Source organism: Camelus ferus, chromosome 7 (assembly GCF_009834535.1).
Source record: "Camelus ferus isolate YT-003-E chromosome 7, BCGSAC_Cfer_1.0, whole genome shotgun sequence".
Taxonomy (NCBI): domain Eukaryota; kingdom Metazoa; phylum Chordata; class Mammalia; order Artiodactyla; family Camelidae; genus Camelus; species Camelus ferus.
Genome location: NC_045702.1, coordinates 47050356 through 47070439, shown reverse-complemented (window position 1 = coordinate 47070439; position 20084 = coordinate 47050356). Strand labels below are relative to the sequence as shown.

The following is a 20084-nucleotide window of genomic DNA, read 5'->3' as shown; positions in this document are numbered from 1 at the left end:
CAACCAACACAAACTGTGTACTAAGGACGGACTAGATAGAGGCATTAGTTAAGGCGCTGGGGGTTGAGGGACAGGGAAGCACAACCCTGGTCCGTGGCTTCCAGCTCCTGATTAGAAAAGGAGCTGAGACATGTATCCCCATGAGATGAACCAAGTAAGGTAACACTGAAACTGAGCAGCACTAACCAAAAATGTCACATGAGATGAAGGAGACTTGGATATGCCAGGGAAGATTTCACCAAAAAGGTGGCATGTGAGATGACCACTGAACTTCTGGGAAGGATGGGTGGAGAAAGAGATGGAGTGTGTGAGCAAAGGGGTGGATGGGTGTGTGTCTGTGGCTGAGTCACAAACCTGTGGCCTCTGAGGCTTATTTTGCCCTTAAAGATTTTTTGTTGTTATTGTTGGCTGACAATATTTGAAAATCAGAGATGTGGCACCACCAGGTCCACATCTCAGACGGCAACCATGGCTTAGAGCTGAGTTGTGCTCTGTCTGCAGGGTGTACTCCCTAGTTGCGCACAGTTCCACCCTGGCTGGCTTCACTCGTTCACATTAAGTATTTGTGGACATGTGAGTTTATAAGTCTTAGTCTACAGTAAAATTGTGAAACAGTAATGGAAGAGGTCATGTGGTGTAACTGAAAAGCTGGGTTAGAGCCAATTCCTGGAGGGTCTTTGAGCCCTAGACTAAGGAGCCTGGGGCTCGCTCTATAGGAAAAGAAAGGGAATTGAATGAAGATTGTCAAGGTGAGAAGTGACAGGAGGTGGTTTACACTTGTTGCATCCTGGAAGTCACACAGGATAAAGTAAGAATAAGGGGAGGGAGGATGAGTTCACTTTTAAACACGCTGAACGTTGGGTTCCCGAAATTACTTTAAGTGAAACTACTGAGCAAAAATATCAAACACCAGAGTTTGCTAAAAAAGGCTGGATGATTATGGGAGCTACTGTATAAAAAGGATGGCTGGGAACAACATGAATTCTCAGATTCAGTCCTAGGAAGATGCAAGCAGTGGTCCACGGATGTTCATATTTGGGCAATGGTAGGAGAAAGGTAAGTTAAAGAAGAGAGAAGAAGAAACTGGAGAATTGGAAGACACAAATGTAATAGAAGCCAACAAGAAAGAAGGATTGGGAAAGAGAGTAGTTCATAAGTGTTAAAAGTTGCTGGAAGAAGGTTCATGAGACAAAACATTCGAAGGCCACTGGATTTGGTGTGTGGATGGTCCCTGGTCTGGTGGCTTTAGAGAGGCCCCTTGGTAAAGGTAGCAGCATACTCTAGTGAGACTGAAAGGAAATAAGGATATTCTGATAATCAGTTCTCACACCATCAACCACACAGTTTCTCCCCAAAGACTCTTCCTGCAGTTGAATAGCTCATTGATCAGCAACAGCAGTTGCTCTCACAAATGAGCCAGGAGGACAAATTTCTTTATGATGATCAATGCAAGTATCATTTTACTTAACTATATGAATTAGAATGTGGAAACTGTCATGGGTATGAAGCTTTCAATACCACTCTGCCAGCATCTACCAAGAAAAAATATCACGTTGTCAGATTCACTCAGTCTAATGTAACTGACCTCTCTGAGTTGCTGCACCTTGTATGATTAACATAATATAATGCATTCCTAAGATACAAACTGTGTTCCTAAGCGCATGCCAATTAATGTCATGAAACAAAAATTAATTTAAACATTAAATCTTAAATTAGAAGTCTCAGGCATGATTATTTCAAGCAATAACTCTAATACTTGCATAAGCCTTTGAAAAAAAAGCATGATATTTTTATCTTCCTAGCTTTAAGAAGAATCTCTATAATCAGCTTTCTTTCAAAACTTGAAATACATCATCATTCTGAATATTAATTTTTCTGTTGGTTATTGTGAATCATTAGCATTGAATTTCAGACAAATAAAATTTTATTTATTCATTTATTTTTTGTTTCTGATTAACAGAAATTTTAGGGATACAAAGAGAAGTTATTTTCAACAAAGTTTAGCAATGGTTAATTAACTGCCTACTTTAAAGCTTAGAATTGGCATGATCACTAGATACATTCAAAATAAAAAAATATCCTGCAAACGTACTAATTTAAAATAAATACAACTTACATAACTAAGGCTCTTTCTAACCAATCTGGCATAAGACTGTATGCAAACTGAAAACTTCCAATACAAGAAAATTTACTTTAATGTACTGCCTGTTTGAAAACATTTCTAGAACAAGTATTTTAACCAGTGACTGACAGCAGACATGCCTTTGTGTCTGGTTTCCAGAAGAGTTATAGAGTTCTTTCCAGTATCATATAGTTGCTCTGTTTCTCATACAGGTGAAAGGGACACTTGTGGTTCAGGGGCACATAGAAAGGTTTAGTCGCAACAAATGACCAGACACCTATTACTTAGGGTTGATCACAATGCTCTCTGCGGTGGTGAAGACAAAATTGTAAGATAAAGTCTCAACTGTCACAAGGGTTTGGAATTTGACTGGTGAGATCATTAAAGGACCACACAGTGCAACCTACACGCTCTAGCCTGATGAATAGTCCATCCATGCGAATGCCTGAGCAGACCTCTACACCCCACCCCTGCCCACCACCACCCAGCATACTTGTTTTAGCCCCAGAGACCCCCAAATTTGCTTTGAGCCACATCTATTCCTTACTGTGCCCCTGGAAGCCAGTGGTGGCTTTAGTGGGCAACGAGGAAATATTGGGAGGAAAGACAGTAGCTAGTCTATGTGAAAATAACCAAACCAGCCACCCTTTACGGACACATCCTGTAAGCTGTACCATGAGTTTCACTCCCATGATCTGTGCTCCTCATATCCACCCTAGAAGGTAGGTCCTATCTTCTCTTTTGTGGAATGATGACACTGAGACTGAGATAAGTAAGGAGAATAACCACCAACTTAATGCAAGCTACTGTCGGAAGGGGCCTAGGTCCCAAGGTGCCCCAGCTCTGGCTCTCACTGCACAATGCTCTCCTGAGGGTGTGGATCCAAACAGTCCACAGCAGGGGCAGGGGGAAAGGAAGTGCAGGAAAGCCATGGAATCCCGGGGTTGGACATGGAGAAAACCACAGATGCAGGAACCTGCTTTTTATTGGCTTTAAATTGCCCAAGATGCCCCTAGGAAGTAGTTTTTTCATCTATCTGCCAGCATGTGGATTTCCTTTACTCCTACTCAAATGTCATTTTGTTGTGATTTTTTAGTGAACAACTGGCAATAGCAAATAGCTATAAGAGATCAGCCATTTTGCTTTTCGAGAGGTAGAACTGACAATCACACGGAAGGATTAAGACAGTTCACACATTCATAATGCTTTTAAGATGTTTTCATGGCCAATTATACATATTTGTATTTAAAAAATTGAAACGTACAGGCAAAAACTAATAATTTTTTTAAAGGTCAAACCATAAAACTCCTCCTTTTTGTATACATAAACTTCTCCATATTAGACATTACAGACACTGAAAATCATTAGTCCCATTATATTTTGTTCACTCTTTCCCAAATCAAAAGAACTAACTTCCGTGTCAAAGTCTCGGCTGTCACTCACCTCAGTTATCACCTATCAACCCAACATACAGATAAACAGGCCATTAAACATATATCAACTATCTTTGGCCAAGATAGCTTTGCCTTTTGGCTAAAGGTGCTCATACAAACTCCTCGTCTCAAATGGTTCTAATAAATCAGTTTTGTTTTGTTTTAAAATAAACATACTACTCAAAACCTAAGAACATCCTTAGGCCTTTCTGTTTGCATGATTCATGGTGATTCAGGTAGGTAACAGGCACATATGAGTTCTGAAATATCACCCAGAATATAATAATATGATTATATAAAATTATACTGTAACCTGCTCTTATAAGAACAAATTTAATTTGTGCTATTGTTAAAAAAAAAAAACTTCTTCAAAGCCGTATGACATGAAATATTTCTCGGTATACGTAATTTATTTGTTGAAAAATATTTCTAACAACTAGTAGGGAGAATTTTGGAATAAAAGATGTAGAATTCTCAAGCATAAATTCAGTGGCTCAAATCACACATGAGAGAGGTACTTAGAGTTCAGTAAACCTTGAGAATTAAAAATACACGAGAATAGTGTCAATATTCACTTGTTGAGAAGAATATGAGTTAATCCAAACCATTTATAGGCTTTAAAAAAGTGATTATACAGTGCTTTAAATCACAATATGTTTATGTTACTTTGAAGAGACATATAATTATGGCCTTAGGTCTAAAGGATCAAAACTAACACAAGCTTTCATTTTAAAATTACATTTTCCTTTTCTTTAGGAATCACACTTTGATTTTTTTCTTGGGCATATTGTTCTCCAGCTATTTTATTTTATTTTGGTGGGGGGAGGTAATTAGGTTCATTTAATATTGTTATTTTTTATTTAACTAATGGACTGGGGATCAAACCCATGACCTCATGCATGCTAGGCATTTGCTCTGCCACTGAGCCATACCCTCTCTCTCGCTCTCCAGATACTTTAAAACCAAACCAAACAATACATTTCTCAGCTTCACATGTAGCTAGACGTGGCCACAACTAAGTTGCAGTCCATGAGATAGAAACAGAAGTCACGTGTGATGAACAGGTATGTCCTTGCCTGGTTCCATCATGCCTACCTGGACCTTGATACAAGCATCCATCTTGGTTCGTGAAATGCAGGTCAGATTCTAGGGACACTGGAACAAAGAGCTGTAAGGACTCCCAGTCCTGGCTGATTACAGAGTGGCCTTACCAGCTCTGGACTGTATTTCTCTATTTTTACATAAGAGTGAAGTATAATGTATACCTCGTTTAAGTCACCGTTTGAGTTTTTCTATCATATGCAGCCAAGCCTAATCATAAATAAGCTCTACACACAGAAAATTTTCAGGAACTCAAACACGTGATCAATAATGTGGTCTGGTTCTCAAGTTTCTCAGTTACCACAAGCAGGAAAAGTACATTTAAGAGACAAGTATTGTGAATTTATCCTGATCTCGTTACTGTGGATTTCTAGAATGCGCTGCTGAAGACACCTTTGCCTTAAAGGTTTTTGATTACTTTTTTAAAAGAACAAACAATCTCTCAAGGAGATGGTAAAATAGTGTAAACTGTCATAGTAATTCTGAGATGTGCACTCGCATTATGTCAGTCAGCACGGGCAGAACTTGAACTTACTAAAATATTTCTACAAAAGTCCTCAGTCGTGAATGAAAATGGCTTTGTAATACCTTCAAATTCAAACCGAACCAAGACAAAAGATGTCACATTTTATATGTTCAACTCTTGAGAAACGATCCAAAATCAGGATGAAAATATCTTCACCCTCTTTTTTCCTCAGCAAAACAAGTGGCATTGGATTCATGATATCTGTAAGTCTGCTACACAGAAACAAAATATGTGATATCAAGCAAGACAGGAACAAAATTTTGGGGGAAAAAAACCTAACTTGCTCTAAGCACTATGTAAATCTTTCTTCATAACAAGTATACTTAAGGCACACGGAAAGGGATGTAGTAAGAAGGAAAATACCAGATGCTCAACATTAGAACCACTACCTAGCATGAGCCATTCAACTAAATTTCTGTTCATTTCTAGCCTGAGGATTTAAGTAGAAATATCCAGCCAGGTATGCAACGGGCAATTTTAACTTGTGCTTTCCATCTTCACATTAAGTGAAGTTCATTTACCGAATCAAAAGATTCAAAAGTTAGAAGATTCACCAAGGACCCTATACGCTGAACAGACAAGAAATGCTGCTAAGTCTGCAGCAGGAACAGATACAGGATTGCTCTGAAAATAATTTTCTGCCACCATTTAGATTACAACAAGATATTCTGGGGATGACAACAAGATATTTTAGTTTCCCACACTTTCCGCTCATCCATACCTCACAATTCTGTCTCATTTCATATTTATTTCGGATTTGGGGGAAGGACTGCCAGCCAGATAGCAGCATGAAGAACGAGGCAAAAAGCTGCAAACAGAATGAAGGGAACGGTTTCAATTGTAGAGCAAGAAAGCCCCAAGGGCAGAAAATGAGGATAATGGGAAATGTGAGGGAAAGGTTATAATGAGAAAGACTGCAAAGAGAAATGAGGGAAAGCTCAATTATAGGTATGTTAAAGGAAAAATTCTCCACTCGAAGAATAGCCCTTCTAGACGTATGCTTGTCAATTACAGCAATTCTGTGGTGCTGCACCCTTTACATGAAGCAGTAATTTGATTGAAACATACTGCGAAGGATTAACATGCAGTGATTATAATCAACAAATTGTCATCCACTAGCATTCCTTCCTCACACTATCTGAAGCACACACTCTCATACAGAAAAAAATCACTATTTTTTTTCCATTTTCTGATAGGATGCTAAATTTTGCTTGAGGATTATCGATCTCACAGCATTTTAAAACAGACAACATTTGATGATCTCCCTTTAAATCCTTCAGCTGAGGAGATGACACACAAGATTTCAGAGAGAGAAAGAGGCAGAAAGAGGAAAGAGAGTTTTCATCCTTTGACATTGTCTTAAAAGTCTCGAGTAATTTCATTTGCTGGTGTAACAGTAAAACGATGATTTTACTTCAATTACTCAATTGTCAAACTCACTTTTGACACAGTACACAGTCTCCATGAATTTCAGAACCTGCTACTCCTTTCAAATTGCTGCCTGCAAAATGCCAGACTTATATCACAAATTTAAACAAGTTTCTGGAACTACAGCTGGACACTGGCCAAATCACAAATATTTCTATCAAAGGATAGTATTAAATATGTCAACAGATCCCAAACTCACTGAGAAAATATGGTCATTTTTTAAAACTTTCAGATTTGGGAACAGCATTTTCTTCTTAAGGGAACAAAAATCCATTTTCCTTAAAAAAAAAAAAAAGAACAAAAAATTTACAAGAACAAAACTCAGCACCAAGCTAACTGAGAAACTGCTATAAAGATGATAGACTATAGAACTATAGATAGAAAAACAGAAGTAGCAGCCTTTGTCCCCAAAGGGTATATATTAGGGAGGCAAAATATAAGGGAAAACTAAACAAAGCTATTATCTTTCTCAAACATATTTTTATGACAAAAACTAAAAGTTATACTGGATATGTGTTTCAAAAGCAATCTTAACCCTATGTCAAAGAGACTACACAGAGTTACGCCAGTATTTTACTCATATAATTATAAAACCGAAGACTACTGGGACCTCATAATTCTATGTGAACTTTGTGACTTACTAGACAGGGTTTCTATATTTTACATTTTAAAAGATTGTAATTTTACGTATTCTGATCCTTTGAAAGTGGATAATTTGTGTACATATTTATGGCAACTCTCAGTGTACCAGGGTATTTTATTATTTGCAATAATTTATTCACCAACCATTCTAGGTAATTATAACAACCACAATGAAAGAAATACCTAAGGTTCCTCACAGTTGTCTATCTAAAAAGATGAGTGTCAAACTGAATGTTTGAGGTGGAGGAAAAGCATTTCAGGGGAAGCAAACAAAACGTAAATAAAGCAAATAAAAGGTGCAAAGGTGAATAAAGGAGAAAGTCCATTCATTTCTAAGTCTTCCATTCTGGCCACAGTTTACACAGGGAAACCCTCATGGTTTGGGGGGCTGAGGACATCACCACCAGGACAGGCTTCACAGAAACAAGCAGTCACATGTGCATTTCATTTAGAACACAGTGTGAAGGAAACTTTCAAAGATCCTCTGTCTTACTTCCCGGCTGTAGGAACTCACTCTGGCCCATCAGAAAGTTGTTGATATTTTCCTTAAAAATATTCAAAGAAGAAAGTCTAAAACCTCTTGTTAGGATGCCAAAGATTTTCAAAATCCTTAGAGTCAGGAGACTAACAATCTAATTTCTAAGGTAATCCTTGTCCTTTGTGTATTTCATTTTCCATTTCCTATCTTCAGATCTTCTTGAATTTAACTCCTGACAGCTCTACAATATTTTAGTTTGTTTCCAGTGTGCTTGGGACTTGAACTTAAGTATTGGAAGAGATCATGTGCAGTAAATACAAAAATGATGCAACTAAAAAATGCATTCCAATGATCCCGTCTCATCCTAAATAGGGATTATTTCCCTGAAAAGTAGGCTGTACTCCTACTTACATCCTTATCCATTAAACATCTCCCTTTGCCCATTGGTTATCCTGTAATGAAAATGTCCACATTTCCATTATTAATCAGCGTATGTTAATGACCTTATGCCTCAGCTCTGTCTCACTTCATTTCACCTTGCTTCATTACCAACAAGAGTATTAATTAACCCACAATCTACTGGCAGTGTAACAGCATCAATTCCCTTGTTATCACACATAATATCACATGTTCAAAGGTGGTGTGAATAGATGAGTTCAGAAGATGAACACCGCAAATGAAATCCACAAAGACTGATTTTTAATCATTTCTCTTATGAGTGGTCTGATACAGCATCAGCTGAAACAAGGACCTCTTCCCCCACACGGCCCTTCTCTTGTAACCTTCTTGAAGCAGTTAGCTCAGCCAGTGGCCAGCCTGCTCACAGCTGGAAACCAAGAAGCAGGTCTTTGTGCTAGAGATTAGATCACTCTTTAGTGGCTACTGAAGCACTTGATGTGGGGTTGATAGCTAGAGCTGAATAGGTTTTTACTTCAAGTCTGCCTTTCATCCGTGATTCTAGTCAGTGGACAGAAAAAAATGGTATCTGGGATAAAGTTAGGAAAATAGGTGGGTTCATCTCCAGATTCAAATGATCGCTGTATCTCTGAAGCTGCTTAGTTAACTTCTTCCTTAGCATCTGTGTCCATCAGATGGAGATAATCATCCTGTACAAGCGTCCATCTAATGGAGAGGAAGTCTGCATGAATGGAGTGGTGGCAACTCCTGGCTGTCAAATCTGGAAGGGACCTCAGACATCATATGGTCTAAGTTCTTTGCTTTCACAAATGAGGCAACCGAGGAGGAAATTTTTACACAATTTTAACTATCTCATCACTTTATCACTCTTAACTTATAAAGTCTTCCAATGCTTCAACTACGGTAGGCAAAAACATTACATTCTCCCTATTAGCAATCAGGAGAGAAGCTAAGGGAACTGCCAAAAAACCAAAGCAAACCAAAAGCACAAAGATGATAGAGCAGAACAGAAACCATGTCCTAATATGAGCACTTTTACTCCTAGTTCTCGCTCTTGATGGCACTTTGGGGATTTTCACTGCCACTGTGGATCGCTGTTTCAAGCCTTCACTTTATCTGGAAAAACAAGCCTTCACTGAACAGTGGGGCTCTGTGTCGGCATCTGAGGCACACCCTGGGCAGCTGGAGGTGGTGCTAATGAATTTATTTAGTCTTTCATTGATTTTCTCATTAGCATGTGTCCAAACAAAATTAACCTAGTATTTAAAACTGACAGTTTCATAAAGCTGGAAAAGACCTCAAGTGGCAACCTAGTTCAGCTTTTTGTCTCTGAGAAAGCTATTTCCACAGGTCAAGATGGTAGAAGGCTGATATCAAGCATTTCCACGGATGCAGGTTCTATGACTTGACTTCCTGCTGTAGCAAGTACCATCTGGGGATACCTATACCTACTTCAAATTCCTTTTTACTTCTTTTATTTACTTATTTTTTTTCATTGAAATCTATTTCCTTTGGTTCTGAACCCTGCCAAATAGGACGAGAAGTTTCATATCAATTCTCTGTAATACTTTAAAGACGTTAAAATATCCTGTAGCTTCCTTATTTTTAAAGACATGTGGATATAGTTATTCTAAACAAGTCCCTGTGATGAGATTGGTTATTTAACATCCGTTCATTTAACATTCATTATTTCCCTTTTTGTTTTTTGTCTGACTCCCTCCACTTAAAATGTAAGCCCTGCGAAGGTAAGGAGTTTGTGTATTTTGTTTACAGATGTACCCTCACATCTAGAATAGTGCCTACACAACAGGTCAGAGATATCTGTGGAAGGAAGGAGTTAAATATTTCTAAGGTATTCATTCCTGTGCACTTAGAAATGCACTGTTACATTTTATTACAGAAACAATGTGTAAAGTTAAAGTAAAGGGATTACAGGGGACGGATAGTATAAGAGCTAGGATGTATTATATTTTATCACTGGAGGAAAACCAGTCGCTTTTCTTCGGCAATAGACTGTTTCTGAATATCCCAAAACGGCTTGGTAATAAAACTCTCTGCAAATGGATTTTACTAGTAGGTGATAAATCGAAGCTATTCTATGGAAATGTTATAGCGTAATTTCTCAAAGGAACTTAAAAAGTTTCCCATTGGACAAGGTTATATACAAACATGCTTAAATCATCACCAGGTATGGCCACTGAGACTTGAATTCCAAGCTTGCTACCTCATCAACACTGTAACTGCTCTATGAGGCCAAAGAAACGCCAACAGTAATACAAGGTAACGTGAAGTCAGACCAAGTAGTCTAGGTCCATGTACCACGGCTAAGTGATGGTAATGCCAGCATAAAATGACCACAAGGTTCTGGAGGTCGTCTACCTGAATTCTAGGGTCTCCTCCAGATCTAGATACAACTCTATGGTTCTGTGATATACTTTGAAAGCAAAGGGACTGATATAAATCTCTTTGGATCAAAGCATTTTAGAGATGAAAGACACTTTAGAAAGCTTCTCAGGTACACCTTGCTCTCTCAGGCTGGTTTATTAATGGAGCCCAGATCTGGGACCCAAGGCTGCAGAGTCTCATTTTGGTACCCTTTCTACTCTCCATGTGCATATTCTCCTTCCTTAACATGCCATTTCTTACAGAAGTAAGCACCCTTGGGCTGTGAGTCCTGAAGACCACCCAGAGATTTCTGAAGTGTAACAGAATCCTGACAAAATTCCAAGTGGGTTTTGCTCACTATATCATCACCTCCTCCTTCCAAGAATCAAGAGAGCGAACAGCTTTTGTGTCCAGTTTCTCTGTTTCCTCTGATTATTTCCCTTTTTTCAACCATTTCAGTGGATGGGTCAGCAATGCAGGCTTGTGAATTCTGAACGTCCCAGGCTGCAGAGGCTCCAGGGCAGGGACCAGTGGACAGGAGGCTGACGTAAAGCCCTGCAGAGGGAGTGGGGAGGGGAGGTGGAGAGAAGGGGAAATGACGCCCCTAACTCTCAGAGGCAAATACATAACTATTGGAAACTTGGAATATGTCTTTAAAAAAAGTGGGGAGACAGTCATCGTCCTAGTTCAATGGCTCTCACCCCCAGCTACACATTAGCAGCACCTGGGGAGCTTTTAAAGCTCGTAAGGCTTAAGCCCCAATTCAGGTCAAGTGAATCAGGGTCTCTGGGGTGGGACCTGGACAGTGGTTTTGAAAAAGGCCTCATGTGCTACTAATAGTGCAGCTGCGGATAAATCCACTGATTTATTTGTTACATGACACCACAAGAATAAAAAGATAAATCCAAGATAATTTTACATGCACATTAATGGCACAAAATCATGGAGAGCTTTACCACCATTTAAAAACTCCTGTGCCTACCCTCAGAAAGTTCTAGTCCTGCAGAAGCCATGGTGCTACAGGTCATCAAGGTCTTGCCACCTGCAAGAGAAGGCCTGGAACAGAAGGACCCAACATCTTTCCAGAAATCCTAAAACGTAGGGAAATCAAGGGAGAAGTTGTCTTCTCCCTAAATTGTCTTTCCAATGAACAGGGAAAAGGCATTCTTAATCTTCCTTCACCAGAAATAGGTATTGAGTATTTATGACAGGCTTGGTGCTGGCAGGAGGAAGAAGATAAAGTCACTGAAAACTGGGGTGCCTGTCCTGGCTTTACTCAAGGTTCCATCAGTATAATGTTCCAAAACAGCCATTAAGCTGGTGATGGAGAATAGCTTTTGGACTCTATCAATTGAGTGAGACACTCGTCTGATATAAATCAGGTACTTTCCCAGAGGTTGCTGCCTCGTTACAAAGGTAAGGGACTCACTTTCTCAATGACATCATCAGCCTATTAGGAGCTGTCGAAAGCACACCCCCTGCACTCAGGCATCCATGCCTGGTCAAAGCAGGCTGAACAGACATTTCCCCCAAGTACACAACATACTGAATGTTAACCTCATGAAGTAAAAACACCAGCCATACCTTGAAGAAAGCAGGTCAAGCCTCATAAGAACCAGCTGACAGGCTTTACCTGGTCCCACTACCCCATTCTCTGCTTGTTTCTCTTGAAAACCTGTAACCTGTAAGCTCAGCCTGCTTCAAAAAGATGAATAAAAAACTAAAAAGTGGAAAAAAAGAGGGGAGTGAATAATATATTTCCTCCTGCATTTTCCCTAAGGTAGGTCCATCATGATGCTGATGTCGAAAGAAAAGTTAATAAGAAGGTTTTTCTCTGTATAATCCATCTGATACCATATTCCCACGCCCATCCCTGGACTGCAAAACAGAAATCGCCATTTCTAACAGAAGCATCTCTGGACAAAACAGACTTTATCCTTCCCAGGGCGGGGAAAGGGTTAAAGAGGGGCAGCAACCGCTGCAGACCCAGGCTGCCAGTGGGAAACTGCTCCTCCAGCTCTCCAGCAACTCTGCTCATATCAGACTGTTTTTCTTGCTTCTTGCCTCCCTTGTAATTCTCCTGGGCTGGGAATGCCCAGTGATGTCTGCCCTATTTCTGGGGAGATGAAAAGATAAAACTGCTGGATTTTTCTCTAACATTCCAAATGCTTCAAGTCAGAACCTGAACCTTGAAAGAGAAGGAAATCTTTGAAAACAGCTTCAATCACTTTCCATGTTCACAAATAGATATCCAGTTACCAGACTCAAATAGTTTTTCAATTTTAAACAATGAAGAACTATTCATTCATTCATTCATTCATTCATTCCACAGATATTCACTGGATGACTTTTTATGCCTGTTCCTACCATGGAGGAAAGGTATGCACAGGGGATTATGAAAAGAAGCCTGGTTAAGTGTGGTGCGGATCACATCATTTAGGAAAATTGCTGGTAGGTTGCTTGTAAACATCTCAAGTATTATTTTTTGCTTTTAAACATCAGTTTGATATGGTGATAGACTACTATATGAATTGTTTTCTTTCTTTTTTATTGAAGTATAGTTGATCTACAGTGTTGTGTTAATTTCTGGGGTACAGCATAGTGATTCAGATTATATATACATATATGTATATATATTCCTTTTCATTATAGGCCATTACAAGGTATTGAATATAGTCCCCTGTGCTATACAGTTGGACCTTGTTGTTTATCTATTTTATACACAGTAGTTAGTATCCCAAATTCCCAATTTATCCTTCCTCACACCCTTTTCCCTCCTGGTAACCATAAGTTTGTCTTCTATGTCTTCAGTCTGTTTTGCAAATAAGTTCATGTGTGTCCTCTTTTCTGTTCTATTATTAATTCAGGTAACAACAAAAATACATTATCTCACAGGCGTGGCATTCTCCTTTCTATTCCATTCAGTTACGTAAACTTTTTTCCCATTTGCATGTTGCCATCAATTAGTTATCACTTCAACCTGTCCTTTGTGAGTGTAGGTCTCTTCTATTAGGCCTTGCACCTACATTTTCACAACTAAGTGACTTTTGCAGAGAAGAAATGGGAAATAACTTGCATCTCTTGTTTGGTTACCTTCCCCAGCCTCTGTTGGGTACAGGAATGTAAGAATCCAGAGGAGGCTCATCCCAGTCTTCAGGACCACTTATTTCCTCCCAGGTACCCTTTTCCCTCCTCATTGCCATCGGGGGCCATGTGGACAACCACCATATGGCTCCACCCGGCCCCATATGGTTCTGTCTCCCTAAAAGGGCGCTCAAGAACATAAAAACGCTGCTGTATACTTTTATTGCAGCCCTGTCTCATTTTCCTCCATCTGTCTTCCATATGTTTATGTGACTCTATTAGGCTCTTGCACACAGAGGCCTTTTATAATGAAGCTCACCAGCCTGACCAAGACAAAGAACTAGAATTCACCTCTGTCCATGAGGAGGGGCCTCAACTGCTTTAAACATGTGATTCATTTAGCATTCAAACTAGAACAAACTCACAACCACTTCTCTTCAATTCGCACACAAAATTGATTTCATATTTATATTTCTTTTCATTTTCACAACAAAAGCCACATGGTGGCTTTCCTGTTGTCTTTTCTCCAAATGCTCTTAGCGAAGTTTTGAAGAAGTGCATGTGACTTCCACATCAATCACCCTCCAAAGTTGAGTTTTCATTTTCATAAAATTCTCCTTTGATCAGAGGAAAAGTTGTTACCATTTTTCCCCTCAAGTGTCTCTGCAAACATCTGAAGTTTCACATGTGTCCTCTGTAAACTCTAAGGCAATGAGCAGGGGTGAGGAGGGGCTGACCCCAGCTGGGCTCTCCCTGTCCCATGAAGGTCATGCCACCAAGTCCTGGTCCTCTTTGCTGGGCTCAGCATGTGGCAAGAGTGACAGATTTGATCCCAGGGTTCATATAACTGAGAGGAAACTGGGGGATAACAGTCACCAGACCCCAGGTACAACACCATTTCCCAGCAGGAGACAACTTCCGGCATTACTGTCAGTAATGAGGGTGATTTCTCATTCCCAGTGTGGAACAGTGGGAACCTGTTAGTGGGCACCTAGGCCATCTTTCATGAAAAACTCATGACAATGAGAAAGAAAGAAAAGAGAAATCAAGTAGGCCTAGAAATAATGATTTCTACTCTTACTAATATGACCTAGACACAAAGTCTTGTCATATTCACTAGAACTGTGGTGCTGTTAAGAAGAAAGCATTCAAATGCCCAAACCACTCCCCATGTTTAAAGGTATCCTCTTTTAAGCAGATAATTTGCCTGTAATCTAGTCCAAACCACCGGTGTAAAGCAGTCTGGCAATCAGGACAAGGAAAATTATGGCCAGTTCCATGATGGTTATCTCTGATGAAGATAATCACAAATGCACAGAATATTAATCGACAGACATACAAAAACAACCCAGCAAATGCCGTGAAAATATGTTCTTTTAGCTTATTTGTGCATAAATGACAATTACTGATACTTTCCCTCCAACATACATACGCAAAATAAGGTACATTAGAATTTTGAGATCAAACAATAAATAACATGACTATAGGATGCATGACTGAGTCACTGGCCTTTTTTTCTTCCCCTCTGTGTACATATTTCACGTCTTTGTTTCTCTTAATGTCCTTTATAATGCATTACAGAGCCACACATCAATTAAGTTCAGACAAAACTACTGGGACCCAAGGAAACTCTAGTTCCCACCTAAGCTGTCATTTCACAATCCTGCCTGAATGAGAAAAACCTTGAGAGTTACTTTGGACTAATACAACCTAAAAATGCCCGTTATTGATGCAGTCGGTATGTTGCAAACTGTGGGCATCACAGGTGCTATGGTGGCAGCAAAAAGTGCCTTTTAGTCAGGGGCGCAAGTTACAGAGTTTAGGCTGTAGCCAGAGGCCTACTCACTGGAATAGCTGCTCCAGGCTGGAACAAGTGACAAATTCCGATTAAGAGAAGCAAGTTCTGTCCTTCTGTGATAAAGGAAGTAGGGTAGGTCATGCAACGGTCGCGTTTCCAGAATTGCAAGGGTGACAAAGCCAACTGGATATTTTGCTCCCAGATTAAGTAGAAAGGACAAGAAGTCTGATCAATAAGACTTAGGGAATTATCATTTCTGCTCTGAGAAGCTATGAGTATCATATTCTGCACAGCAGGGCTAGCTCTGAGCAGTTTGTAAACCACTTGGAAAAAAGGCAGAAGTTGATGCTAAGCTGATAGTTGCTGAGCAGTCGCGTTAATTGTTGACATTTCGGCCGGGAGGCTTACTACCCCCAGCTCAGTGCTTCCCGCAGGCCAGGTAAATGCTTGCTGGTAACCCCCACCCTTCAGATTCCTTCCCACTGAATAAATGCTATTGAATGCTGGCCTCTTGCCAACTGCCTTTAGGTGAGATCTGGTGAAAATTGCCAAAGAAACAAGAACATCTGCCTTCATACCATTTTCTTTGTACGGCTGCTTCCCAGGAGGCTGCTGGGATCTACATGCGTCCATTTACTGGATTGAAACAAAACAGCACGAGGCCAAGGGGGAGGCGCACAAAGCATATGCTAATTCAGCCCACCCTGGTTTCGCCTACCGCGGGAGACTTGCCCCTACGGGTGCTGAGCAGGGCAGCCACAGCTGTGAGTCTGGAAGCAGCAGATACCCGCTGCCTTACCTGTTTCTTTGTCCTGGACTTCTTCCAGGTGCAAGTCATTCAAAAGGTGCTCCAAAATCTTCTCCGGGGTCCCAGACACAACCACGTATCTGTCAGAGAGCAGAGAGTCCACCGAGTCATCCTCTGTGGAGGACTGTGAGCGGCTGCTCCATTCCTCATCCTCATCCTCCTCGTCAATATATTTGAAATAAGGCACATCGAAGGTAGGCAAGGGCAGCTCTCGGTCTGAAAGCGAGGCGGAATCCTTCCTCTCTAAGTGAGGGTCAGAGACCCTCAGCCGGGAGCTGCCCATTGTGCGCGGCTAGTAACAAAGGCATCCCCTAAACACTACAAGATCTTGCCATCTCTGTCCTTTCACAGGGAACCGAATCCATCTGGCTGCTAAGAGCTCCGCAGTCAGCTAGAACGCTCGCTCCGCTGGAGAGGCGGAGAAAAAAGGGAGGGAGGGAGGAAAGAGGAGGCAGAGCGAGCGAGTGAGATGGAGCGAGGGAAGGGGAGGCAGGCAGGGAGAAGGAGACAGGAGCGCGGGGCTTCAGTGGAAACTCACCTCCAATCACTCTCCACGCTCCCCGCCTGGGGGGCTGGGCGGCAGCTCTGCACTTTCTTCAGCACCAGGACATTCTGGTCCTGCTCCTTAACCTGAACAGTCGTCACTTCATCATCCTGCTTTCATTGCAGATGGGAGTGATGGATGGAAGAAGGAAAAAGGGAGAGAAAATTAAAGAGGGGGGGAAAAAAGAGAGCTACTAAAGCTGCGGCGTTTTCTCTAGTTGCTTTCCACTGTAATTTCTTTATGGATTCAGAACAAATTAGGAGAGTCTGGTCAAGAATTTCCCTCTAGTGATACAGTGACCAGACTCAAGTTCTCTGGACATATAAAGCATCAGAAAGACATCCATATTTTAAAGAAAATTGGAAAAAAATTAAACTGGGGATGAGACTCAGTTCATTTTTTAAACTACCTGAATGATCTGAATTAAGAAATTTAAAGTTTCAAAAAGACAACATACTAACTTCATGGGCACTATACTCTCTTTTACCTGGTTAATACTTCTTAAGCAGTCACTATATTAAAATTGGAAAATCATAACAAAACATCATTTAAACACGAAATAGTGAGCAAGCCATATTAAACAGTGGATACATAAGTCATATTTATTTACATCACAGCCTGACTTGAAAAGTGGGCAAAAAACCTACTCATTCTATCATTCAGTTCATTTATTTCCCCCACCCCACAAAACTGAGATGGCCTTCACATTTACCAGGTACTTGTTTTGTCAGAATACAAGCAAAAATGCATCTCTAGTTCAAATCTCATCTAGCCTGAAATTTGGATGTCACGGGTGAGTGCACTGACTTTCTTCACCTCGGTCCTTTTCAAAAAGGAGAGAAGGCTGAACAATCACTCATTTCTGCACACACAGCTCGCACAGCCCCGAGCCTGGAGTGGCCCGCTGACGTGGCTCTGTCGGGTCTGGCTCGCTGCTGACCCAGCAGTGTGGAGCCGGCCCTGAGTGATGAATGCTCCCAGGGTGTGGAGTGTGAAACCCTCCCGACCAGCGATGCCCAGCCAGAGGAAAGGAGCCGGGGAAAGCAGAGACACAGGTTACAAAACTAAGCTTCTGTGTTCCTGAGGGTCTGAGAAAAAGATGGAAGAGAAAAAAGTTGACAGCACATAGGCTTCACCTTAAAAACCACATTGCCTCTTGAGAAACGGAAACAAGTTCTAAGGCTCCTAGCCTGTTTCTGCTCCTGGCAGAAAATTCTACCTATAATTAGGTACAAATATACAAAAAGAACGTTTTCCCCCCAGTGGATAAAAAGTACTATTCCCTCATGCCTTGTTAATCAGGTCCACAGGTCTATCGGAGATACCAATGTATTTTATTCACCTTTCATAAGAATCAAAAGGCACTAGTCTTGTCATAATTGACAACCAAATAAACGAGAAAATTATGATTTCAACTCCCAGTGTCCTGATTCCTAAGAAAATGCAGCGGCCTAGTCATTTGAGTCCTCCAAGATCTTCTTAAAAACAACAAAATAATACTGGCCATTCTAAACAGCGATATAATTTCATGATCATTCTTTTTTAATCTTTTAGTCGCAAATAATTTTACTATGTAAAACTGATGTATTACATTTCAGCAAGGTCAGACGCGCAGTTACTGTGGCAATTAATGCTGGATATTCATTGTTAAACTCCCCGAGGACGGCAGTGTGACTCCTGTAACATGAATACCAATGTATAATTGCTATCTTTCATTTCTCCAAAGGGGTTCTTTTGTTATCCATGTGGCTGAAGTAAAATATGGTGGCTGGAGAGAGGGGCATTTATTGATTAACAACAACAACAAAAAAAGGGCAGAATTTGAGTCTGGGATACTGAGACGCCCAAAAACAAATAATTCAGTAAGCAGCAGTTCTGAAAGGACAAAAATCCTTCCCCCGTCTTCCTCTTGTTGTAAGCCAATACTCATTTCACATGAGCCTGCTGTCATTCGGAAGTACATTTTACATTCTCTGTGCATGTGATATATGGCATTATTAACTTCCACGGGCCCTGCACATACATATGGATGGGAAGGGCTTCTCTCATGTCTGTGTAACTAATATGTATTACAGGACTGTGCGTAGAGCAGCCACACTCTGCTGGGCAGGGGAACAGCTGAATCACACTGATGTACTATCAATAGCATCTTATGTCGTGGTGATACTTTCCATTTTGAAAACCTGTTAGAAAGTAAAGAAGTGAAAAAGCGGAAAGAAATCAATGCATAAAGGGAGACAAAAGACATCATAAAATTGCCATGAAACCATAAGAAGAAGGAAAGTTAAAATAATGCCTCCCAACTGACCCATGCGCCTTTACCTAACTGCTTTTCTTGAAAAAGAGCAGAAGTACCACAGTTGAGGTTCTGGGTATGAAACTTTACTCTGGTGCTTGCTTGGTAAAGAATAAAAGTATTTAGGGAACTAATGACAAAAAATATGTTGAATGACAAACAGCTTATGAAATGCAAGTAAAGCACTAAAATGCTTAATTTATAGTCAATCACTTGACTAATAGTGAGGGTCTCCTTTGGGTGAGGCACTGTGCTGGGTACTAAGTGGCAAGCAGAGCTGAGTAAGACAAATGCCCTGCCCTGAAATGACAAGGTAAGAGCCCCTCACAATGGAAGTCTAGTGAGCTCCCTAAGAGGGGGCCACACGCGAGGGGTAGAACCCATGGGATTGGCCAAGATGACTATAGAGGCAGAGAATGCAAATTGCATTAAACGGGACAAAAAACTGGTTCAGCTGAGACTGATGAATCTAGTTTTAGGCAACTGATGTTTCAGTCCTGATAATACATCACACTGTAGATATTCAGCAAGCAGTTAGAAATAGAGAATCCGGCCTCTGGACAAAGGCCAAGGACACAGACAACTCTGTGAATTACTCAAGTTAGGGAGCAGATGAGACTGTTAAGGGGGCGCAGGAGAGAAAGGGGACTATGAAGATAGACAAAGGAAGAAAAAACATAGAAAGCAGGGGAAGAGGGTGGGGATCAGAGTAACGGAGGAAATCTACATATAGAGATTCTGAAGAGTAAACCACGATGAGCCTGGAGATGTGGGAGGGCACTGTCTCAGGAGATTCAAGGAGAAAACCTGTCTGATGTCGTCAAATTTACAAAGATGATGAGTCTATGAAAAAGTGATGACGGGACAACGTTTGGTCCAGAGGCGGGAAGAGGAGTATTAAGGCGTGATGGATGAGGAGGAAGGGCACACGCAGGGAAGATCACCTCCTGGGAATTTCACTACAAAGGGAAGGAGTCAGGCTGAAGAAGGTGCTTGGCCAGGAGAGTCAGCAAGGTGAGGGG

At 40.7% G+C, this 20084-nt stretch overlaps 1 protein-coding gene and 1 long non-coding RNA gene across 9 annotated transcripts in view; one reads left to right on the top strand and one right to left on the bottom strand.

Annotated features, from left to right (window-relative positions):
- RAPGEF5 (Rap guanine nucleotide exchange factor 5) overlaps nucleotides 1-20084 on the bottom strand; it is a 353892-nt gene that overhangs the window by 57087 nt on the left and 276721 nt on the right. For 7 of the 8 annotated variants that reach the window (XM_032483865.1, XM_032483867.1, XM_032483866.1 and 4 more), the window contains 2 exons: nucleotides 16761-16879; nucleotides 16214-16302 (listed from right to left, as the gene is read on the bottom strand). In XM_032483865.1, the coding sequence (XP_032339756.1) occupies nucleotides 16214-16302; nucleotides 16761-16879 (208 nt within the window). The remainder of the gene's footprint in view (nucleotides 1-16213; nucleotides 16303-16760; nucleotides 16880-20084) is intronic. The other variant, XM_032483863.1, reaches the window with a different exon arrangement.
- On the top strand, nucleotides 3035-20006 carry LOC116664930. The gene is made up of 3 exons (XR_004321479.1): nucleotides 3035-3539; nucleotides 5104-5109; nucleotides 19997-20006. It is a non-coding gene; the product is annotated as an uncharacterized LOC116664930 (long non-coding RNA).